This window comes from Porites lutea, chromosome 4 (genome assembly GCF_958299795.1).
Source record: "Porites lutea chromosome 4, jaPorLute2.1, whole genome shotgun sequence".
Lineage (NCBI taxonomy): Eukaryota > Metazoa > Cnidaria > Anthozoa > Scleractinia > Poritidae > Porites > Porites lutea.
The window spans coordinates 47,495,500-47,520,157 of NC_133204.1; the positions used below are offsets into that span (position 1 = coordinate 47,495,500).

General features: G+C 39.0%; 2 protein-coding genes across 2 annotated transcripts; both read left to right on the forward strand.

Moving 5' to 3' along the window:
- The first annotated feature begins 1,438 nt into the window (after nucleotides 1–1,438).
- On the forward strand, nucleotides 1,439–8,426 carry LOC140934783 (proton-coupled folate transporter-like). Its single transcript, XM_073384349.1, has 8 exons — nucleotides 1,439–1,589; nucleotides 3,755–3,934; nucleotides 4,389–4,619; nucleotides 4,940–5,255; nucleotides 5,536–6,078; nucleotides 6,877–6,960; nucleotides 7,697–7,856; nucleotides 8,342–8,426. Exons 2-8 carry the CDS (start codon nucleotides 3,821–3,823, stop codon nucleotides 8,424–8,426), a joined length of 1,533 nt encoding a protein of 510 aa, XP_073240450.1. The 5' UTR covers nucleotides 1,439–1,589; nucleotides 3,755–3,820.
- Nucleotides 8,427–14,192: 5,766 nt separating this feature from the next.
- On the forward strand, nucleotides 14,193–24,582 carry LOC140935979 (proton-coupled folate transporter-like). The gene is made up of 6 exons (XM_073385559.1): nucleotides 14,193–14,501; nucleotides 18,319–18,634; nucleotides 19,255–19,803; nucleotides 20,130–20,213; nucleotides 21,965–22,124; nucleotides 23,718–24,582. Exons 1-6 carry the CDS (start codon nucleotides 14,268–14,270, stop codon nucleotides 23,830–23,832), a joined length of 1,458 nt encoding a protein of 485 aa, XP_073241660.1. The 5' UTR covers nucleotides 14,193–14,267; the 3' UTR covers nucleotides 23,833–24,582.
- The last annotated feature ends 76 nt before the right edge of the window (nucleotides 24,583–24,658 follow it).

Below are 24,658 nucleotides of genomic sequence, written 5' to 3' on the forward strand. Positions count from 1 at the left end.
CTGAGACTAATCCATATCGCTAAGGCCTGTTTTAAACGTCGTGCTACTGCCGTGCTTGAAGCTGGCTCAACTGTAGCTCGACTGCAGCACGACAGTAGCACGACTTGGTTTCAGATGTCGAATTTAATTCAGTCGAATAGAAGTCGGCTTTTGTCGAAATCAAGACACGAAAGAGTAGTAAGGAAACAGTTTAGCAAACTTTTAAATGTATTCTGGTGTATTTATAATGTATGAATAGAGTTCGGCTTGGGGTACAGCGGTAGCACCAATCGTCGCGCTACTGCCGTGCTTAAGTCGAATTCTTGAGTTTGGTACGGCAGTAGCACGACGCTTGTAACAGGGCTGTACGTCCATTGTATTGTATTGTAAACCCCAGCACTGTGCTTTGACTAGCAATTTCGTTCCCAAGGACCATTCCCTTTGAAGTAAAGGCCGCTAGAAACGAAGTGCTTTTGTTAGTAGTTGTTTTCAATCTAACTGAGGAGGAGGCCGGGAGTGTTAGGCGTGATTTGGCAGATTGGCTCACAGATGTTTTCGTGTCGTCCCTTCTTGTGAGCCTGAAGCTGGCTAGCCATGCATAATAAATAGTCACGAGATCTCTTTGTGTACAAACACGCGCTTTTGATACCATGAACACACTTTATTGTAGTCTTGTGAGACCTTTATTAGAATATTCATGCGAAACTTGGAACCCTCATATTAAACGTAACATTGATAAATCGGAGGCTGTTCAGCGAAGAGCTACCAGATGGATCACTAGGTCTGATGATGATTATGATACTAGACTATCTAAGCGGAAATAGTTGTCATTATCTAATAGGAGGTTCTCTAGAGACGTTACATTTTTTTAATGTAATTAATGGACATTATGATATTGACATTTCAAATAAGCTCATATTTTGTAAGGACAGAAATACAGGTTATAACTTGAGGAAAAATGATACACAGGACCTTGTTCCAAATTTTAGTGGAACTGATGGTTTTAAATATAGTTTTTTTTTTAACCGTATTGTAAATGAATGGAATGGTTTACCCAATCATATTAGAGAATCAAACAGTATTGCAACTTTTTAAAAAAATGTTTTAAGCTTTTTTAAGGACTACTAGAACATTTATATTTCTATTTGCATATATTTTTCTTATATTTTAATTAGTGAGGGCATCCCTAGTATGGCACATTGGCGCTTTTGGTTGTCTCCTTCTCCACAACTTTTTATTTTATTTTTATTTTTATTGTAGTGTTACCTTATTTCATTTCATTATTTGCTTGTAATGTAGTGGAGTGAATCTGTAATAAATAAATAAATATCTGTAATAAATAAAACGTGGTCTTCATGTGACCAAACCCACGCAATTTAAGCCTGAAGCTGGCTAGTCATGCATAATAAATAGTCACGAGATCTCTTTGTATACAAACACACGCCTTTGAACGAAAACGTGGTCTTCATGTGACGCAAACCCACGCAATTTATCAGTGACTGATTAAATGAAGAATTTATGAAGTTAAAAACTAATATCCTCTACACCCAGTCTGTACGTAAAGATGTGCGAAAATGTAGATTGATGCAAGTCAGATCAGATGCGGTCAGGTGTGTATTTTCATTTTATATTCTCTCGTAGTCAACGGTACTTCAAAAATTGACTGTAGTACACTGTCATTTTTGTAAACTTCAGTTGCAAACGTACAAACGACCCTATTAACTGTCGCCTTCGAGGAACTGACTATTGCCACAGTAGTTTCTGTTGCTAGCGTGGCCACATACTGGTATAAGAACAATCTGCTCGTGTAATCATGAAAAATTTCAGTCGATGAGTCTCGGGTCGAAGCATAAAAATAAACAGATGAAAATTGATGTTATGAACAATGATATTGAGAGTCACTCTGAAATGAAATTATTGGGAGTGACCATTGACGAGCATTTGAATTTTAGTAGGCATATTGGAGAGGTATGTAAAAACGCATCTAGAAAGGTTGGAGTTTTGATGAGGCTTAGAAACATGTTAACAACATCAGCCAAACTTAAGATTTTCATTTCTTTCATAATGCCTCAAATTACATACTGTCATACAGGATGGAGCGAGTACAAGAGCGAGCGTTAACAGCCGTCTACTGCGATACGAGAAGTTCATATACGATGAGCTCTTGAGAAAAGCTAAACTCACGACACCAGGCTGTCGCCGATTGCAGGATATAGCCATAATTGTGTATAAGGCAAAGTACAATATATGCCCTCGGAACATAAAGGACATTTTTAAGCTCGATAAACCTCGCTATGGGCTCAGAAATTCTGGTGACTTTTTATTCCTCGATACAACACAGCAACTTACGGGAGACATAGCCTAAGATATGTGGGTCCAGCAATATGGTCTAAATTAAGCAAGGATGTAAAAAACGCAGAATCAATTTACAGCTTTAAAAAGAAAAGTAGTAAGGTAGATCTTGAAAAAGTAATCACAGAGGGCTGTAAAAACTGCTTTCTAGACAAAAAGGACACCTCTTAATCAATAAGTATTATTTTATATGATAAATCCGAATACGTTTTATCGATATTCTTTTTAGTATGTATATTTTTGTAAATTTTATTCTTTGTAAATATTTTTTTTATATTAATTAGTTAGAGCTGATAGTATTTTAATTTAGTGTCCCCTATTAGTAGGCCGTATATGGCCAGCTAGAAGACCTGACACTGAATCATCATCATCATCATCATCATCATAGTTCTTGGTGGATAAGACAGACTTTACGCAAAACACAATTCAGTTTTTGTTCCAACACTGATAGATTTCTTCCACAACGTTCACCATGATGTGGGCTGATGCAATGTAGTGCAATCAGCCTCGACCTAGTGTTACAATCTCGCACAGGCACTTCCGGTGACTAATTTCCGGTTACAGTTGAGTTTGTGTCCAACAGTTTCGACCATAATTTGCATAAATGCTTAACATTTTATGACAAAGTATTGATACCGTTTCACTAGTTACTATTGCGATTGTTGTTTATAAAGATGTGAATCACAAGCGAAAGAGCTGAGCACGTTCTTTCAAGACGATTTTTTAATGAAAGTTTAGGACGATTCCACAAACTTCACATTATTACTGATAAATAAATAGTATCATTATATTTCCGAGTTCACTGGGAATCAGTCAACCTTGCTTACTTTGCTTGGTCACAGTCTTTCTCACCAGCGTAACTGCTACAGTTGTCAGTGTTGCAAAAAGTATCTTAACGGTGGCGACGAGCTGTTCTAGTCAGTCATGTACGGTTCGGAACGATAAAGATTCGTCGCACTTTGCAGACGTTCTTTGGGCATCGTCACGCAATCTGCTCCCAAAAGTCGTGAGCAGGAACGCGTGACGAAGCACCTGAACAACATCAACTTGAACACGCCATATTGGACACAGCTGCCTTCTCGGAAACAGACTAGGCACTGGTAATTGTGGAAAAATGGTACAGAAATCTCACAACATTCCAGTCAAAGCGAGAGAAAGGTAAATTACCTCAGAAAATTTAACCGGGTTTCGACTCAAAAGGTAATTGCAAGTACTCTTTTATCATATGGTATGTCACTGTTATTACAGATATTTAGATTGGGTACCATTTAGATTGATTAATCCACCATAAGGGCAGAAATCGATTAAAATGCAAGAAAAATACGATACACCTACGACCACTGTTTTAGAGCCTACTTGTTACCTAAACTGTATAAAGAGGACAACAACTTTTACCTCTCTCTCACTCTCTCTCTTATGTTAGACACCCGCTATTCAGCCAAAAAACTGCAGGCGTGACGAGCCAGCACGACTGATCTGATTCATCAAAATGAGTCACGCAAGCACAACAAGTCAGCTTTGCAATTCCGATTCTGGTTGCCCACACCCCATCCAAACGTGTTCTGATGAAAGTCAAACGTCATTACTAAAACCTGTCATTAAGGTAGGCAGTTGAGGCAAAGAAAATTGTCAGTAATACAACGTCCTACGTTGAAATATTGTTATGTCTACTGTACCATATTGGAGAAAACTGCAGGGGAAAATGGCCCAGTTTGAATTGAGAATGTCTTTCCTTTTGCATTTTCTAAAAAAGACGAAATTAAAAACCTGTTCTTCCTCTCCCCAACTCTCCTGCTATTTATTGCTAGTTAATGAAAGGCCACAGTCAGGGTGACCCTGAAGAGACGCAAACAGCATTAAATTGGGAGGGGGAGGGATCACATAATGTGTCGTCTCGGGGGAAAGGTGGGTAATTTTCTCAACAATTCAGTGGGAGTTTTTAGTGGAGCAAATAGCAATCATAATGCAAAATATTGGAAGTAATTAAGTAGCCACGATTTTCTTGTTGTCCTCATCCCTGAAAGCCAATTGTTTTGGATCCTTTTATACTCTCTTAGATTCCATCAAGGAACACTCTTCCACTATGGAGAAAGTACTTAACGGTGGAACCTGTAGTCTTTTTCTACTTCTACGGCTTTCTAATGTATATACCAGTTGGTGGAATATACGTGTACGAACGAGTCAGTGAAATGAAGGGCTTCCCGTATAAAAATGTCGGTCGAGAAAAAGAAAGTTGTGGAGGTGAAAATTTAAACAGAAACTCGTCACTATGGCGTCTTGAAGAAGAGGTGAGGCGAACGTTTTAGATATAGGCACAGTTTCATAGAATTAGACATGAGACAAACTCTAGACATTTTACCGCTGCAGTCCTATGTACGCCGCGCACGTGCTTGTGTGGTTTGTTACGATATCTAGAGATATATTTCGTACATTTTAGAGATAATTTCGTACATTACCAACAGGCAAATCTCAGATGCTCTCTCACCGGCCTGGCCAAGCGTGCCGTTCAAGAAACGGCTTGATGCATAGGAGTAATCCTCAATTATGTATTTGAATCCAATTAAGAAGATGTTCTTAGCTAAATGTTTTTAATGTTTTATTTTTTCAGGTTCAAAGTCTTGCCTCTGAAATCGGATTAATCTACAACCTTTGTCTTGTCATCCCCTCTCTTCTTTTGGCTCCCCTTTGGGGACCCTGGACAGATAGGGGAGGCAAGCGAAAACCCGCCCTGCAGTTTGCTATCTTAGGCGCATGCTTAGAGATGATAGTCACATTACTGGTGATGTACTTCAAATGGTCTGTATATGTCTTATTCTTATTCGCGACAATCAGTGGGTTCTCTGGTTTTGCCACAGTTTTGATGGTTGGAGCCACGGCGTACATAGCTGATATTTCTGAGAAAGAAGAAAGAGCTTTTCGAATAGGTGAGAAGCCTACTGTAACGAGGTCAGTAGCTGAGACTAAACTTGATAAAATAAACAGTATTTCATAGAATTTTTAGTCAACCATGATTTGACGTGATGAAGGCCTTTAAATCTCGATCTCATTTTGATTATAATATTCGTATCCTCCACTGTCACACCATCACAGTATGTCTACTTTTTGCGTATTTAAACGTTATACAATGGGTCTGACAGCAGCTGTCGAGAGACTTGCAGAATCTTCTTGAAAATTAATTTTGTATTTTTTTTCTCTTATTTACAGCTATATTGTATCTGGCAATTTTCTTAGCTGGTGTCATCAGTTTATTGACCAGCGGATTCTGGATGGAATATGTAGGTTTCATCCCATCCGTCTGGTTCATATGGTCCTGCTATTTTCTCGCTGGGGTCTGGACACTATTCTGCGTGCCAGAAATTCCAAAGCCAGTCACAGACACGTCAGCTAGCTTTTTCAGCACTGAAAATATCAAGGGTTTTGTCAATTTGTTCCGATTGCAAAGAGATGCTGGAAGAAAGAATCTCTTTCTGCTGATGTTCTGTGGAGGTGTCATATTCTTGTCCAGAGTGGGTAGCGATGGCGTAGAGACGCTTTATGTACTAAGAAGTCCTCTCTGTTGGCGCCCCACGTTGGTGGGTTATTACTCCGCGTTTGAAATGTTTGTGGAAGGTATCGGAAGCGTAGTCGGGGTAGAGATCTTTAGACGTTGTTTAAGAGAGATGAATGTTGTGTGTATTGGTATAGTGACGTTTATGAGTGCATCGGTTCTACTTGCTTTTTCAGATCGTACTTGGATGATTTTTGTTGGTAAGTAAATAGGACGAATAAAATCGTATTCGGGATCTAACATCTTTTTAAAAGGTCTTTTTTATCCAAACAACTTCCCTCCCGGCCCGTCCCGGGGTATCTTTATTATTAACGTTCCCAGATTTCTCTCTGTCTTACACTAAGAGGTCTGGGAACGAGATTACGCCCTCCTCTTGAATGAACTTTATTTCAACACAAAATTCAAAGAGTCGATAACTAATTTGCATTAAAGCTGTGTTACAAAGTTAGAGATATATAATAAGACAAAAATGAGTTGCAATGTAAAATGATAAAAAGATCATGTACATACCCACAAGCCCCGCCCCCCCCCCTCCGCATTTTTAGGCCCATCTACCAGCAAACAACAAAAAAATACATCCGGTTAAAAGCTCTTCTCTAACATCGTGTATTGAAATGAATGCGACTTTTTACGAGGTTTTGAAGGTTAAAAAGCAATCAAATTCAAAATTCTTTTGATCAGCACAGCCGCACTGCTATGTAGCTTGTTTTGAAAGACTTTTTTTAGTCCGGTTACGAAGTTATATAAGTCCAGGGCTTATACCCGGAAGTTTACGGTGTAAAACAAGACAGTTAATCTAAACTTACCTATGGGAAATAATTGAGCAGATGAATAAAGTGAGCGGGCCAGGCCAGAGCAACGCCGCGCGCACTCACGTAATCACATATCGACTAACACTAAAAAGTACGTAGGGGCTATTTGACTGTAGATCTAGGTCAAACAAAGCTTCCTGAAAAATCAAAGAAATAAAATTGATTTAATTTATTTCACTAATCCAGTTGGGACCGTTGGCATCTTTAATGCACTTCCTGACCCAGTGCTAATGGGTGAAATGTCAAAGATTGTGGGAGAGGACGAACAAGGTAATTAACTAACTAGTTTCTTTGCAGACATTGCTGATAGACATGTCATTAAGTTACTACGCTCTTAGCTTCTGACCTCTTAACTTCTGTACATGGCGTACACTGTTTTCAGTCGCGTGCCTCGTTTAGGAAACTTAGCATTCAAATCAAATTGGGCCAATATCCCAGCTTGTTTATCCTATGCGCGACTTCAAATTGCTCAATTTCCGTCCAAAAAAGTTCATTGCCAAACGTAACTGTCTTTGTTTGCCCATTTAAACGGAGAAGTTCGCCCAATACTGGACCTTAAGATTTAAGGGCGAGGACGACTATGAGGACCCGGGAACCGGATAGCTTTATTGTACTTTTTTTTATCACCGGAAAGTTTAGCACAGTTATTCTTATTGTAGGAGTTTAAGCTCTCTTCCAATCACAAAGAGCTAAAACTTCTGTTAAACATTCTACTCGTAGAATGCCAAAATGACGCTTTTCTCAACCGCGACTATTAAGTATTGAGAAATATCGTCCTCGACTTAAAGGTCTCTGCTGTAAGTGCTAATAGTCAAATCTCTCTTCAAAACTGACATCGCTGGGAATGCCACTATGTGTCCGACTTAGAGAGTTATGCGCCTTATGTAGCGTCAAAGGAAATGACTGAATAACAACAGGAAACAGGTCTAGGTGTCTGTTTTACAGAGGTCTCATCGTTATAGAGGTTCGAAAGTGCTGACGTCATTGTGAATTTTCTATCCTTTAGGTTCCCTGTTTTCTGTGTATGGTGTTGTTACCGCTATAATGCAGCTTGTGGGCGCTGCAATTTTCAACAATATATACCAGGCGACCCTGGGGCTGACATTCCCGGGCTTAGTGTTCGTAATCCGCGCCGGGCTGGTTATCATTCCTTTTGTATTGGTCAGGTAAACGTTGGTTGATGATTCCGTTAGTTCAGCACTTACAAACTGGTCATAATACCTAAATAAAAACAGCTACCGGAGCAGCGACAACAACAACAAGAACAACAACAACATCTAAAGAACAAACGACTTATTAAAACTGACGAAATATAAACGGAAAATCGAGAAGTGACAACGGATAGGCATTACCATGACTCAAAACAGATTGATGGCATTAAATTAAAGATATATATGTTTATGGAGTTTGTATTTTGCACAGGAATCAGACTTGTCAATGAAAAACTTGTGCTTTGTCAATATTTTACTCGGTTTGGAGTTTGTTATGACCCAAAAGAAGGAAAAGCAACAAATGTATAATAATATATCGTAAAATGGTACTTACGTGGCTCACTCTTGACTAGTAAAGAATGTCTGGTAGTAGAAAAACACCTTTACGGTGATTTTCAAGGTTTTAATTTGTTGATTTCCGTTAATCATTCCCTCAACAGCTTTATTGAACTACCACGTTTTAACGACCAGGCGGAAGAAACCAAGGCTTTGCTAGGGAATCAAGGAATGGTCCCTACAATGTGATAGTACACCGTAACCAAACGCAGTGAGGTCTGTACTAGCGACCGAGGTCAAGATTCTCCTATACAGACCGACCTAGCTCGGTTAATAAGATGTATATTATATGGCCAAACAAGAAAGCAAGGGAAAAAAACATTAATAATTTTATTTGCTTCCTTGCGCGGGCTCAAGCATTTAGCTGGCTTTCTTCTGTCACTGGTCTCCAGTCCAAACGGGACGAAATTTACTGTTCAAAGTCCAGCTTTGGACAGACTTTGTACAAACAAGCCAATTTTTTCATATTTTTTGATGGTAACTTTTTGATGACAACTGTTACAACAAGATCGGTCTAGATGCCGGTGTAGATGCTGAAAATCCAGACCGCGGTCAAGATCGATTTTAGTCAATCAAATTCTTGAAATTGTTTGTTTCCAGTCCTTTTGAGACATGTACATAACCATATAATAATAGTTAGTCTTACATATCGAACGGTGACAAGTGTACTTAATGACCTTATGTCTTAAGTTTAATTTATACAGGCTCTTGCCTATTTTTGTCTTTGCTTGCTTTGAACAGAAAATCCTTTTGGTAGCCTCTGAAAAAGGGTAACCTTTATCGTTCATAGACCACATAATCCGGAAAAAATGGCGCCAACCTTTCATGCTTTGACTCAGAAATATCGCATATTCAGAAGAATTTCTCCTCTGTCTAACCTGCCTCTCAGAAATGTCCCACAAGTTATAAGAAAGTACAATTAATGGAAGCAGGAACCCATATGGACTTCGAGTAGAATAGGGAGGAACTGCAGAGAGGGCTGTGGGCCGGCTATTTGAGGTGGTCGAGAAAAAAAATATTACCTGGTCCCTGGTCTTAGATTCATAACTTACAAAAGTGAAAATAACTTAATTAAAAATTTGCTACATCACTCATTATTAAAAGATAATTGTTTTAAATACATTTCTAGCCGTATCTAAACACGTTAGTAGGAATATCATGGCCCCACCCCTTAACTTAAAAGTACTCAGCCTTACGGGTTCGGATAAGCACCATGGCACACTTAATATTTCCCCGCTTTCCCTCTTAACGGCAGGTTTTTCCGCCTAAATAAGCGATTTCAAGTTTCTTTCAAACCTACCGAATCTTGGACTGAAAAAAATGGAACAGCAAACCCCCATTCGCCCAAATCAAGGAGGAAACGCGTCATATGGCCTTTAGAACAATAGCGAATACTTTGTTTCGAATATGCGAAGAAAACTGAAGGAGCCTCAAGGCCGAGATTTAGACCACGGAGAGTTAACGTGCGCGCGCGATAACGCCACCCACGAAAAAAGCGACATCGCGTCAACTACATTATGGCAGGAGATTTTCACGCGCACTTGCGTAATTCGCTTGCTCTACAATCTCTGAAAAAAACGACGAAGTACGCGAAGTCTATGTCGAACCTGCAACCTTGGACAGAATAAAATGGAACAGCAACCATCCCACCCCCATCCCTCCGAAATCAAGGATGAAGCCCCCCTTTGACTTGTGGGGAGGGGGATTTTCCATTTATTTTGTCCAAAACTGTGGTTACGTGTGTGCCAAGCTATGCTCCTAAGATTACATATTATAAAACCAAATTGCGTGACACAGAGCTGTGTAAACTGCCGTTTGCAATCCATATTTCCTTATTTCGTTTACCGATATTATTTACCGGTAGTCAACAAGTAAATACGATCATCGACACCAACCATCATCGCAGTATATCAAGGTAGGTTTTTGCATTGCTTCTTTAGTGTTGTAAAAAATGTAGGCAGTAGCCTTAGTTTTTAGGCACATGATGTCAGTGGGTGTAGCTGATCAGTACCAGGAGCCGACTACCACTGACACTGGCAACATTTCGGGTCGTTTACGGAGGTGGCAAGCAACGTCCTCCGCAGTGAAAGTGTTAGACAAGTTAATTTAACGATCAGCAAATAAGGCAGGGTAACTGGGCGCAATAAGGAATGACTACATTAATTTTGCATCATAGGGTTTTCCGAACGGTTGCCCGCACCACCGTCAGCACAACTGCTTTTGCCCCCAGCAAATAAATCCTGACTTATTGAGTCACTGCGATGTTGTGATGCATGCAGCGACCTGTTCCTATTTATCACATCATCACAATTTTCAAAGAATGGTGTTAATATGTTCAGCTGCAAATTTCAAACATTGAATCAAATTCCATTTCATGTAGACTTATTTTCTTCAATGTTATTGGGCCGATTTTTGTTAACCGCGTTTTCTTTGCTAACATGCTCATCAGGAACAAGAACCGACGGGTCTTAAGGACCCATGAGCCTCCACTATCATGATCCTGACACATCACGCAACCTAGTTTTAACTTAACTTTTAAATAGTTCAGTTTTAAGAGCATGTTAAAACAGATCATCAATCAAGGTTAGCCCAAATCGTGAGAATTTATTGGAATGCCTTCTCAATGTGCAACTGCTGTTTCGCTCCTCGTATCTCTTGTTAATGGCTAACAATAACGATTAATTATTGAGTGGACCGGATGTCAACGAGAGCGGGATCTTTCATTACAATTCAAATACGATACGAGCATCCACGGGTCACAGATTAGTTTAAAGACTATACACCAGAAGGTGTATACTGTGCTGCCATAAAACCTAGACTAGATAGAAATTATGTATTGTATGAAAACGAGAAGTTTACCACAACAGACAGCTGACAGCGTATGAAAGGAAGAAGTAACCCTGCTAAACCCATTCCCATGCCGGACACCACCCCAACCCACGGGTCTCATTAAATTGTTTGAACTGAAGCTATAAATAAATGAAAATGATGATTGATGGTCGATACAAAGCAAGCTAGGTGGGTGTATCGTGTGGCACGAAATTTTTGTGGTTGTTTATTTTTACGGATTGGGCATTTTTCCTGTTTCGCGGAAACTAATTTTTGAGACTAGGTGTTATGAAGCAAGAGTGTAGCGTGATTGTGAGATGGCGTGATTTTCCTCATCTTTTAAACTTTGTTATTAATAGTTTCCCTCGTCTGTCAGATTTTACTGATTACAGAGTTGAATATTTGAAGTATTCAATTAAATTAACAACATAACTGAGCGAAAGAGAACTTGCTGACAGATCGGATTAAAAACTAAAGCTTATAGATTCAAGAGTCACAATTTCGTGTAGTGTGTGAGCGCTATAAGAATTAATTTTCAAAAAGTACCCAGTACCCAGGATTTTGTTCTTGGCAAGTACTTGCATTTAGGGTGTAATCGAAATACAGATTTCAAACAGTACTACGATATGCGTACATTATGAAAAACCAATTCATCGTAAACCGTTTTCTTTCTGAATTGAAGAGGCGAGTTGTAACTGAACAGACACGATTTCTTTATTTTAGTCAAAGTATATTTAATACTCTGGAGTACATTTTTGCGGGAAAAATGTTTTCGTCAATTTTTTTTTGGGAAATTATTTTTGCGGATCGCTGGATAACTCGCAACAAATCGTAAAAATTAGAACCCGCAAAAATTTCCTCCCACACGGTATCTCTAGTTTATCTGACCTTTTTTTGTTTTGTGGACAGCTTGTCTCTATATTTGAGGAAAACAATAAAAAAAATCGTCCCGGTCGTAGGAGGAAAGCGTCAACCCAAGTCTACTCTGCGAGCAGAGTCTCCGTCGATCTTCCTAGATAAGTCTTCCCGACTTATCTAAACCCAAGTCAAGCGTACCCCCCAAGATTACATTAATGAATTTATTATTCGAAAGTTGAATCCGTTGGTAGTTGTAGATTTCAGATTCATGTCTGCATTCTTACATGCGTAATGATCTGTGAATTCACACACGATTCAGTTACGAAATTTCTACCAGCTAAGTTTCCCTGAATTTGACGTAAAAGTCTTCTATGAAATTTGACCCATTTAAAGATTTTCAATCTGACCAAATACAGAGAAGTTCTCGTAAAATATTCACTGCTCAGGACGCATGCAGGAATGCCGATTTGAATTTAACACTAGTTACCGGAACGACTGACGGATTCATTTTGGGGTACGCTTGACCTGCCTCGACTGTAATCGCGTGCTATAGCCCGTGCTATACCATTGAGCTGTAGTTAGAGCGGCGCACAGAGTTAAATTGTCTAAACTAAACCAAACTGGTTAGACATGGACAAAGTTGTTTATACACTGCGAACCGATCGGATGAAAATGAACTCATTCAATTTTTTGAACTATCATAGAAGGGACGTCTGTACACAGGCTAGCGTGTGCATAAGATAAGAGTGTTCATTACGGAGGTCATATATGGCGCCAGGAATGGGCTCCTGATGGCGCTTTTTATCCCGTGGGGCACTCCACATAATTACCTAGTGGGGAGGCTCCGCGCGAAAGGGGTACCTTTTTTAGGCTTCAGGTATACAAAAGAGTATAAATTTCACTAGCTGAAGTACATATGAAAGCGTAGGAAAATACGTCATTTCGGTCAGTAAAAAGACCTAAAAGGACTAGGCTCACCACGATCACGTTGTCTATCTTTCCTAGCAAGAAAATATACTTTGCATAGCAAGATCTTATATCTTCTTTAAGCTTTATTGTTACCTCGGAATCGTTGTAAACATTTCCTGTCAATTGATTGGTTTTATACATATTGAAATAACAACAGCCTCTGTATAAACATCTACATACGACATTAGAAGATTGATCACTAAAGACGTGATTACAATAATTGTATAAATGATGATAAAAACAAAGAAAAATAAAATCAATAAAAAATTAAACGTAAAAGCACAGCTGAAAGCAAGTATATGTTACCTAAAAGCTGGCTATTGAAGTACTGAATTCTTCCATAAGGCTGTTGTGTTGATCAAAAACACTGTTGAATTTCACTGATCCAGTTGCTCGTAATGTTTACATACCGAACAGTTTGAGTTTAACAGCTAATTCGGGTGATTCTTTTAGCGCTTCTCACTCGATCAGTACGTAGCGCACTAACTGTACAAGGTTTCCTGATAAAGACTCACTTGGAAGAGTTCACTTGTAAATGGGTCTCTCGTCATGAACTATACCACTTCCAAAATGTACTCTTGCCATCTTTTACTGTGGGCTAACCATCAACAGCGTTTACATTCGTATGTTTGCATTCGTATGCTTCCACCGAAGATAGATTGCTAATAGCATTGAATCGTTTCTAGCTCCTCGGAATGTACTCTGCTGAAGTGCGCTGATCTATTCACCGCATTCTACGCATACACTTATATCTTGCGCACGCGCTTAACACGCCAGAGTGCGATTTGTGCCAGAAGGAAAAACCAATCCCATGCTATAACTGGGCTTGCTTCAGGCAGCCCAGTAAAAACAAGTTTAACCTTAAAACTCATAGACTAGATAAACTTCGTATAAATGATCGGGATCTTCATTTAGGACCGTGGAAAAGGATAATATGTGGCGGTGAAAAAGTTCGTAAGAAAAGTACGTTTAAGAAGAACCAAAAGCCAAGAAAGCAAAGGCACGCCCTAAAAGATCTTTAAAAACATAACAAATTTTGCTTTTGAATACATGTAGCAATTCTTGGATTGGGCTTTGCAATGATGTGAACTCAGATCGAGACAGCTGAGGCACTAAACCGTCAGTCCCGTTTCCGTAGGTGTCAGTACAATTGACGTCAATTGCCTTGATATCGGCAAGCATTTGCCAAATTTTTTCAAGGCTGGCTGATTACGAAAAAATTACTATACCATAGCTGGGAGATGTAAGCCAATCACAAACGTGGAAATATTTTGAATGAATAATGATTCGATTTATCTAGTTTCAGGGTTATTTCAAGAGAGATATTCTCCCAAAGATCGTGCAGTTGTCTTCTTATTACTCTACGATAACAAGATGCCTCAACAAAAACTTCCGAGCTGGAGAAGCTTCTTAACAGTGGAGCCTGTCATACTATTTTATGCATACGGCCTCTTCACAAGCTTGCCTTTGTTTCGGCAATATGTGTACAGTGTCATCAGTGACGGGAAAGGGTTTCCATATAAGGAGCTAATAATGGAAAAAGAAGGTCCTGGGTGTCATGAAGACGTCTTTGGAGCAAACGCCACTTTGAAACGACTAGAGGAAGAAGTAAGACGGATTAAATTTTTTGAGTTTACTTGGCAATCTGAGGGCGGCACATAAGGGTCTCAGGGGCTTCCTCTTTCTCCGCCCTTAATCACGACACACCCCTAATCTCTAATTTGACAAAATAATTTTCCACCAATAACCTTAGTGCTTTTCTTTGAAATTGAAACTACTTATGAAAGTTCAAGTCGTACTCCGACCACTAACTGGGAGGCTGCTTCCAGGAAGTTCTGAGTTCATCACCGCACAGAGATGATACCAAGTGGATAATACCAAACGTGAATTAGGTGAACAACATAATACATGCTTGCTGCTTAAGTATGGAAAGCCATAACTTTCTTATGTGGTTATTTATCATTATGTGGTGTGGTCTTTTTCTTCATTATGTCTTGTGGTTACTTCATTATGTCTTGTGGTTACTTCTTTATGTCTTGTGGTTACTTCATTATGTGGTTTGTTCACTATGTGATGTGGTTTGTTCATTATGTGATGTGGTTTCGTCTTCATGTTTTTTTGACTTCACTTCCGGTGCAAAGCTCTAGTACCCAGGCTTTACTCGTTACTAGGAACTAGTCAAACCGGTTTTAAGAGGGGCCCCAGTTCCTGCTCTTCAGCGTTGTCAAAGATAACAAAATGGTGGGATAAAGGAAGAAAACATCATGAAGAGTATTCTGAAGGACCTCCGAACTCGAGTCTCTTTTTTCGAAATTTGCTGCCAAAAGAATTGAGCCTGAAAATGTATCAGAGTTGTCCGATGACGAGCTTGTACGTCTTGGTGTAACTACGATCGAGGATCGTCATCGCCTCCGTGCCCTTTGTGCTAACACCGAAAAAAAAAAAAAGTCTATGGCTGCATCTGCTCTTTGCAAACGCGTGGCTCTTTTCAGCGGACGTAGTGGCAGCAGTAGAAGGGGTGGACGTGGTGAGAAATGAGAAGTTTCTTCGACGAGAGTTGGACAGTAACTTTCATTTGTTTAGCCAGCCGCCATCAATCGAGAATTTCGTCGTCGACAGAAAAGCAAGTGCTTGGACTCGGCATAATAGCTCAATCAATTCCAAGTGTGCTCATCCCCCCGTGCATTTGTTGGGCATTTCAATTCAATTCAATTCAATTCAATTTTATTTACACTTTTATAAAATATTCACATTATATATATTAAGGTAGGAATACACTAATAAAGGAGGAGAAGAAGAAGGAAAAAAGAAAATTAATGGCTTGGATAGAAGTGTACGGTGGTCAAGGAGCTTAGCTTTCGAGCTAACCATTTTGTCATTTTGTTTTGGAAACTGAGCTGCAAATGCCCCATGGTGGGGCCGGGCGTTCATACAAAAATCCCACGGTGGGGCTTAAAAATAGGGTGCAAATGCCCCACTCCGGGACAACACCAAAACTGTATTTTCCAGTAAATAATCTGCAAAAACCACATTTATGGATTTCTAATAACCTTATCAAAACGTGTGAAGCGCCCTACGCAAATGGCCCTTAGTGGCAAGTTACAATTATTACAAAAAAAAGATCACATCCATTTGATTAATATCAATTATAGAACTGTAAACTAGAATTTTAATAATACTTCTTATTTTCGAAGACGTTTAATATAGTGAATAAAAAAAATTCAACTGATGAGCTATTAAACATTTTCTCATCGTAGCAGAACTGTTTCGTCAGCGTATTACTTGCCGCATTGGTCGTACAATACACGAAGTTTACATTAACTTTCAAATATCTCGCAAAGTTTTTCTAGGCCTTTCTGCCTCAACCATTCACGCACAAAGAAAGTGTCTTTCCTTTAAACCGTTAACTCTTCAAGCGATACATTAATTGTTTTTCCTCCATGTTCGAACTGATCACGTCATGATGGCGGCAGGCAATTTCCCAGACGGATGCAGAAGTGATGGAGTGAAAACCGCACATATCTTTTTAAAGCAAAATTATTATAAGTATTCTTTAGAGAAATATATAGGCATATTTTTAAGGGAAATATTAAAAAAAAGAACGACGTTAACCTTTTCTAGAAAAATTGACAATTTCCCCACCCCCTGCCAGAAGTTTTCTGACAAATTCCCCACTGCCGGGACCTACAAGATGAATGGTTGCCTGTTTCCGCCATTTTGTAATCTTTGACAACGCGGCTGGAACTGGGGCCCCTCTTAAAACCGGTTTAACTAGTTCTTGGTAACGAGTAAAGCCTGGGTACTAGAGCTTCATACCGGAAGCGAAGTCAACAAAACATAAAAACGAAACCACATCACATAATAAACAAACCATATAATGAAGTAATCACAAGACATAATGAAGAAACCACAAGACATAATGAAGTAACAACGAGACATAATGAAGTAACTACAAGGCGTAATGGAGTAATGAAGTAACCACGAGACATAATGAAGTAACAACGAGACATAATGAAGTAGCTACAAGGCATAATGGAGTAATGAAGTAAGCACGAGACATAATGAAGAAACCACACCACATAATGAAGAAACCACACCAAATAATGAAGAAACCACACCACATAATGATAAATAACCACATAAGAAAGTTATGGCTTTCCATACTTACGAGTCATTATAGTTATTGAAACGTATTTTATTTAGTAAAGAAGCGTAACTTAAGTAGAGATAGTAGCGTTAGGGAATAAAATTAGAAGAAGCTAGTTGACAAAATAATTAGACATTGTTTTGTTGAGTGGAATAACATGATATGAGTAGACATATAATTCGGCAGTTTGATAATTTTCTTGGAAGGAAATAAATGTTAGGCTATCCACCTTTAACTTTGTATGAAGCGTAATTTAATTGCAGATGTTGTAAAGCCGAGGTGATTACTTAAAATCGTTTGAGCAAATTTTCTTGTTTATACTACTACATGAGAAATTTCTGCAATTTGATTGGCTGAGAGCAGTGGTATTTCAGCTTAATTTGAAATACCTACATCTGAAAATTACGAACCTTTTGCGGGTGGTAGTGTAACCAAATAATAGCGTGATTTGTACGTGATATTTGGCATAAATACCACTCGTGATATTTCAAAATTGTCTCAACTTTCACTCGCCTAACGGCTCATGAAATTACGTATGACAATTTCGAAATATCACTCTTGGCACTTATGCCAAATATCACTACAATTTATGCTATTACCTATACAAACAAGTTCTTTTATTTAAGAATTGTAAAAGGGACAAAGTCCAACATATTCACGAGCAAATTGTGTTCGTGAGTTATTTTTATTATCCTGCTTACTGGATTACTGTGTGATAACTCGAATTCCCGGCCTGACGTACAAACCACGAAAGGGGCAAAGTCCAACACTTTCACGTGCAAACTCTGTGGCTGTATATCTCATGCAGACTGGCTTTTCACAGTAATAATTGTAACTTGAATGTATGAAGACCTTTTTTGTTTAGTTGCTAGTGCCTTAAGTAAAGGCTGTTTTCTTAAGAAGCAATAACCTATAACACTTTTAGAATCAAGTCGTCAGTGTTAATTAAAGACTCTTTCATCAAGTGCAATCACACGTGACAACTACGTGAATAATGATGATGCAATTATCTACAACAATGATGAAAATCGTGACATTTCTTAGCTATACTTCTGTCAGAAGAAGACAAAGAAAAGTGAATCTATAGTATGAGGATCGACTCGGCCCAGCTGTGCGCAGCGGTTCGAGTTTTCATTAATGTACAGCAATCCCCATTTCGTACAAAAATCTTAATTTACGACTAAAAAGTTGTAGATTGTTGATACGGTTACACTGAAGCATTCAAAATAGCTCATGCACGTTAAACGTGCCTATGTTTATCTTTTTCTCATTACGCAGGTGCAAAGTCTAGCCACGAAAATAGACTTAGGGAACACCTTTTTCATGACCATTCCGTCGCTAATTGTTGCACCATTTTGGGGTCCTTGGACTGATAAGACAGGTCGGACAAAACCTGCCCTCATAGCACCTGAAATTGGAGGTGTTTTGGGAACTATAGTGATGCTTATGGTAATGTACCTCGATTTGCCTTTGTATGTGATGTTTGTGGGCTCAGCTCTGATCGGAAGTTCGGGATTTTTGACGACTCTCTCGTTAGCCGTCATGTCGTATATCGCCAACACAACTGAGAAGACAGGAATCGCGTTCAGATTAGGTGAGACCTATGATATAAACATTTGTAGAGTTTGCTTTATATTGCAGGTATAAGTGCATTGTAACACCCACAAATATAGCTAACAGAGGGGATTATTGACAACCTTTCTGATTGTTCTCATTCTTGCCTGTTGCCATGATGTTGTTATCGTAGACACGGTGAATAGCCTGCGAAAACTCGCCCCATGTAAGGAAATCCGGAGTCCGGAAACCGAGACATTCTTGCTGATGGAAACCAGAATCCTGGGCTTCGGAACCCGGAATACATCGTAAGAAATCCAGAATCCCACTAACGATAGAATCTGGTGTCCTGAAGTCCACCTGATTCTGAAATCCATTACCTGGAACCCGGAATCCATCGATGGCATGGTATCCAGAATCCAAGACTATCTTGAATTCTCTTACATTGGGCGAGAAAACAGTCGTTTGGTGTTGTTCACCGCTACGAGGGACAGTGAAAGGCGGCTGTATTCGCAGGATAGCGCTTGAAAGAGTCAGTAAAGAGAGGAAGACCAGGAGCAAGGACCCAAAAGGAGCGCGGATGTTTCAGGCCTGTATAGGCGTACTTCATGTGTAGAAAGAAGTGTAGAGAGAATGCTAACTGTTTCCTTTTACTTTCAGCCATCATGCAGATGCTTGTTTTCACTAGTGGAGTCATTAGTCAGCTGACCAGTGGTTTGTGGATTAATAGGTTCGGGTTTATTGCACCAACATGGCTCGTCCTTGCCTGTCTATTGGCGAGCGGCCTCTGGGCCATATTCATGGTGCCAGAACTCCATAATCAAACCCGCGCGAATGTCAAACACAAGTTTTTTGATCTTAAAAATTTAAAGATTCCTGTAAATGTCTTCAAGAAGCCACGCCCAGGGAGTGCGCGAAAAACTCTGCTGCTGGTGGCGGTTGCAGGAGCTATTCTAACCGTAACGGATCAGGGACTTGGAGTTGTTCCAGCTCTTTTCGTGATGAGGAGTCCGCTGTGTTTTGGTCCAACGCTTGTGGGTTACTTCCTGGCGTACAGGATGTTCCTTCAGGGATTTGGAGGAGTGGTGGGAGTAAAGTTGTTCCGAATTTGTTTCAGCGAGAAAACAACTTCTCTTATCGCGATTATTAATCAGATGGTTGAAATGGGAATCCTGGCGTTTGCAGACCGCACATGGTTGGTTTTCACTGGTATGTAGGCAGGGTTTTGTATGTGATCTGTCGTGAATTTTTTTTTTTTTTTGGTGTGAGTGGATTCAAATAAACTTGTATGCAGTATTTCCTAAAGCAAAGGAAATAGCGGAAGCCGTCTGTATATATGCAACCTATGTAAAACCAAGTTTACTGGTGAGCGTAACGTAATGGCTTAAGTTGAATAGACCTTTCCCGTTTTCCCGTATTGGACAACTTGATACAAATCACTGTATTTTTTCCACCCAGGCCTCAAATTTGTGCCCGGTAGTCGCAGTCATGAACAGTCATTTATAAATTTTGCAACTTTTTGTCTTACTCTGTAGCACCTGCGTTGGGATTTTTCAGTGGAGCTGTCGGTCCAATTTTGATCGCCATTGCATCGAACACAGTCGAAGCTGATGAACAGGGTATGTGCCTGTAAGATCGCAATAGCACGTGAGATTTAAAACTACAGTGCTAAGTTTTGATGTAAAAATTGGGGAACACAGAGTTGCTAAACTAGTACGGAAGGTTTTAACAGATTATTCTGTCGCTATGGTAACGTGATGTGTTCAATGGATGAATAGTGGGAAACGGATCTATCAAGCTACAGAGCATTTTCACATGACATCACGGTGGCCATATTGGTGTTGCAAAACAAAGAAACGACGGCCATGTTAGTGTTCCAAGATTTACAAACCCTGTGGGAGTTGAACTCGTCTCTTATGCAAACGCTTTCTTTTCTTCCAATAAATTTGCGTATTTCAAAAAAAATGTGTAAGGAGCCGTTGTTTATGTTATTATTTGTTGCTTATTTTGAAGCCTTGTTACAATTATCATTGAATTTGTGCAGGTTCACACGGTACACTGAAATTTGGGGATAAAAGTAACTTTTAAAATTTTTTAAAAAAATGCCTATTCAGCGTTTTTCCCCATATTGAAGCACAGTCATCTCTGAAAAATGCGTGGTTACCCCAGTTTTCTTTTTTGGGAAAAATACTTACCAGCAGTGGGCACCGTCCTTAATTTCCTAATTTTTTTAAAACTTCACTAAAAAGTTGTAAATGTTTGAAAACTGAAACTAGTGTTATGATTAGAGCCCTGACCATAACACTAGAACTAACCCAAAAGTTCCAGTTCGATTATGTTCGATTGGGTCATGTCGCGTGTCTGGTTGTGAAAATTGCAACATTTCTGTCAACAGTGGAAAGTATCGCGTCGGATTTCAGCCTTGTGATTAAAATATTTCCAAAATAGCGCTCTTAGATACCAACTTTAGCCTTCATTTTCTCTACTGCTATTTAACGAAAATGCTTCATTTTTTGAATTTGAGTCCAAGTTAAGAGTACATTTCAAGTAAGGACCAGTTTTGTAAGCATGATCATTTGTTGACTTTATGGCAGTTCTGATACCTTGCAGTGTGTTGATAATATCTTAAACTTTCAATAAAAGTAACAAGCTTAACTTTGAAGTACTCCTGGCTTAGCTAATCGAACAAAACCGAACAAAAATCAATCGAACTCAATCAAACCAGCATAATCGAACTGGAACTTTTGGGTGAGTTCGGGGTGAGTTCGATGAATCGAACTCGTAAGTTCGATTACCGAACTTAGACGAACCAATGGAACTCAATCGACTCGATTAGTTCGATTTTGTTCGGCAGAAGGACAAAACGCATCCAGGTTCAATATGTTTGTGAAGCAGTTAGAAATTAAACAAAAATATTTCAATTAACCAGGAATTAAAAAAAATCTTTAGTGTTAAATTAAAGCGATTCAAAATCGATAAATTCACAGTTAACACTGGGAAACATGAACGGTGTGATAAAACCTCGGAGCATACACAGGCAAAATTTATTGTCTTGATAAGATATTTGTACATAATAACAGGCAGTGCTTAAAGGCGGTAACGGAGATAAGACTTACACTCTTACACTTCTAGTTTGTCGGTCTGTTGCCAAATTATACAAAGCGTGAGGTAAGTTCGATTGTGTTCGATAAGCTACGCCGAGAGAACTTTACAAATTTCTCTCGTATGACGGCGGTGAATTATTGTTTCACACCTTCGTCTGGAGCTATACAAGGACCAACTAAGCGGTTATGACCGTGCGCATTTAAGCACGCCTCAAACCCCCTAACATTGTGCAAACGAATAATTTGTTGTTTTTTTTTTCATTCAGGTTCCTTGTTTTGTGCCTACGGGATTCTGAATATCTTTTCAATGTTTATTGGTGCAATGATTTTTAACAATGTTTATGAATCGACGCTGGGCATCGGCTTCAATGGCTTAGTATTTGTGTTAAACGCTGCTTTGAAAATTTTTCCACTTGTAATCATCAGGTAATGAAAGTCAAGGTCGTTGTAATTGTTTCGTCTCATTGAAGACCAGGCTGATCGGCGTGAATAAAACAACATCTGTCAAGCTATTCTATGATAGTAAGATCCAGTATGGCTCTTAATAGTAGCTACAATACTCTTCAAATTTCGTTGAAACATTAGACTGAAAGTGAGGTTTTTTCATGTCACGCCTTTTCAACCAACTTTTGCCCGTGTGTACTTCTTCTCTCCTTCCCCAAAGTTGAGATTGGCGTTTATTTGCAAATGGGTGATACGTGTATCAAAATTGGGGAGGGCGTAACGTGACATTAAGTATTTCAACAAATGTGTGGAGTATTGCAGCCTCTGCAGTACATGCGGGATTCATTTGACACTTAGCTTGTTTTTGCTATGTCAATAGAGTACTAAAGTGTGACGTCATAAAAATGAAATTTCTGAAATTATGGGATTTGTCAGGGTATTTTGAAAGAACAATGTCCAAGAGGCCTACTTGCCAAAAATGAGCATTTGGGGGCAAATTGTTTCTGAGATCGTAGCCCAGTTATGCTTACAAAACTCCATACAAACCCTCCTAAATTTTTTTTGGGTCGACCCAAAAAAAAATTACAAGGGTTTGTATGGAGTTTTCTGAGTATAACTGGGCTACGATCTCAGAGACAATTTGCCGCGAAATGCTCATTTTTGGCAAGTAGGCCTCTTGGACATTGTTCTTTCAGAATATCCTGACAAATCCCATAATTTCAGAAATTTCATACAAACTCCATACAAACCCTCCTAAATTTTTTTTGGGTCGACCCCCCAAAAAATTACAAGGGTTTGTATGCAGTTTTCTGAGTATAACTGGGCTACGATCTCAGAGACAATTTGCCGCGAAATGCTCATTTTTGGCAAGTAGGCCTCTTGGACATTGTTCTTTCAGAATATCCTGACAAATCCCATAATTTCAGAAATTTCATTTTTATGACGTCATCACTTTAGTACTCTATAGTACTCAGTTTGAAAGCTCTTTACCCGATCTCCAGCTTGCGAACTGTGCGTTGTCTGCAATAAGAAACCTCAAGTCAATTGACTTTTAATTTTATATTTTTCTTGTTTTCCACCGGTCGTTTTCTCATCACACTAATATCTGTTGCTCAATTGTGCTTCAGTCTTAAACTTCTTGGCTAAAATTACAATACAAGGAGTTTAACATTTTGATTTATTTTGGATAATTGATAATAAGATTCTTCAATTTTTGAAAAAGCCATGATTATTTTCGTGCTAAGATTTGGAAACAAGTAACCATGCGTTTCGGTTCATCTTCTTCTTCAAAAAAAGGAAAAGTTATTTCCTTTAATGAAGTTTCAGGAATTCAGTACCTTGTTAAATTCAGTTAAGAAGGAGTTTGGGGCAGATAGGTTTTTCCACCCTGTGCATTCCTTTCGTTTAAAGAATAGCAGTTATGGGAGTTTTTAGTGTTATTTTGAAAGTGACGTCACTGGCTCAGAAACTTCATTTCATTCTTTCTAATAACATAATAATCATTTGTGTTTACCAGGTAAGAACACTGAGAACATGACCTAAGTGATTTTTGTTTCTATATTTCCTATTTTGTAGCTGCATGCACATTTCACCGCCAGAAGTTGAAGTACAACAGATAGAAATGGTAGATGAGGAGCCTGGGTTGAAGAGCGAAGAAGCAAATGGCAATAAACAAGACGACACGTTATAAAGTAAAGCAAGGAGTAATAACGATGTCAACGAGAACCAAGTAGACAAAACAACCGAGAACCCAGAACACATAGAGCTTGTGTAGAAGACAGCAAATAGTTAAAACATTAACCGGGAAAACCTGATTCGCTTTTTTCCCAAAGCCTTACAATGGGCCCACTAACGGGACTTAATAATGGGGTGGTTTATCCGTTCTTTGCTTACCGATCAGAACTAACCATGCCAATCATTTTTTGAATCTATAAATCTTTTGTAAGTCAGTTTAGAAGAAAAAATAATTCTATTATTTGAGCTTGTAAGGTAGCTGAAACAACCAAGTCAACTCTTTCAAAAACAACAACAACAACAAAAATTAAATTCGCTTCAGAATCCGATTATATTGTACAAGTCCTATCGGCTCCCGAAGCATTTGAATCTGTTTTTCTTTCTAAATACACTTGAAATAAAGGGGATATAAGGTAGGAACAAAGACAGTCCAATCACGATGTGGGTGTTTATATATTATATAGTACTATCCACAAGGGTAAAATCCCGACACTGAGCGACATGCCCTTGAAACAGCGACTCAAGACAGCTTTAAAAATGGCGACAAACGACACAAAGATGGGCTGAAACTGCGGCAGCGAGGAAGAAAAGCTCATAAACAGTGTAAAGGGTTGATTACAGTTAAACTCCGTGTGTGTATTATACTTGAGTACTTTTCCTTGAAAATCTTGTCAGAATGTCATTCGATTTTAAAAATAAATCACTCATTCTGAAGTTCTTGGAACGATGAGTTTTTGAAATTTTTTTGGTAAAGTTAGAATATTTGTAATCAATAAAACTTT

Bases quoted from the DNA above. Each gene is read 5' to 3' on its own strand.
- LOC140935979 (XM_073385559.1), top strand. From the start codon at position 14,268: ATGCCTCAACAAAAACTTCCGAGCTGGAGAAGCTTCTTAACAGTGGAG. The intron at 19,804-20,129 runs GTATGTAGGCAG...CTTACTCTGTAG, and splicing joins CACATGGTTGGTTTTCACTG to CACCTGCGTTGGGATTTTTC. The intron at 20,214-21,964 runs GTATGTGCCTGT...TTTTTCATTCAG, and splicing joins AGTCGAAGCTGATGAACAGG to GTTCCTTGTTTTGTGCCTAC.
- LOC140934783 (XM_073384349.1), top strand. From the start codon at position 3,821: ATGAGTCACGCAAGCACAACAAGTCAGCTTTGCAATTCCGATTCTGGT. The intron at 6,079-6,876 runs GTAAGTAAATAG...TCACTAATCCAG, and splicing joins TACTTGGATGATTTTTGTTG to TTGGGACCGTTGGCATCTTT. The intron at 7,857-8,341 runs GTAAACGTTGGT...TTCCCTCAACAG, and splicing joins ATTCCTTTTGTATTGGTCAG to CTTTATTGAACTACCACGTT.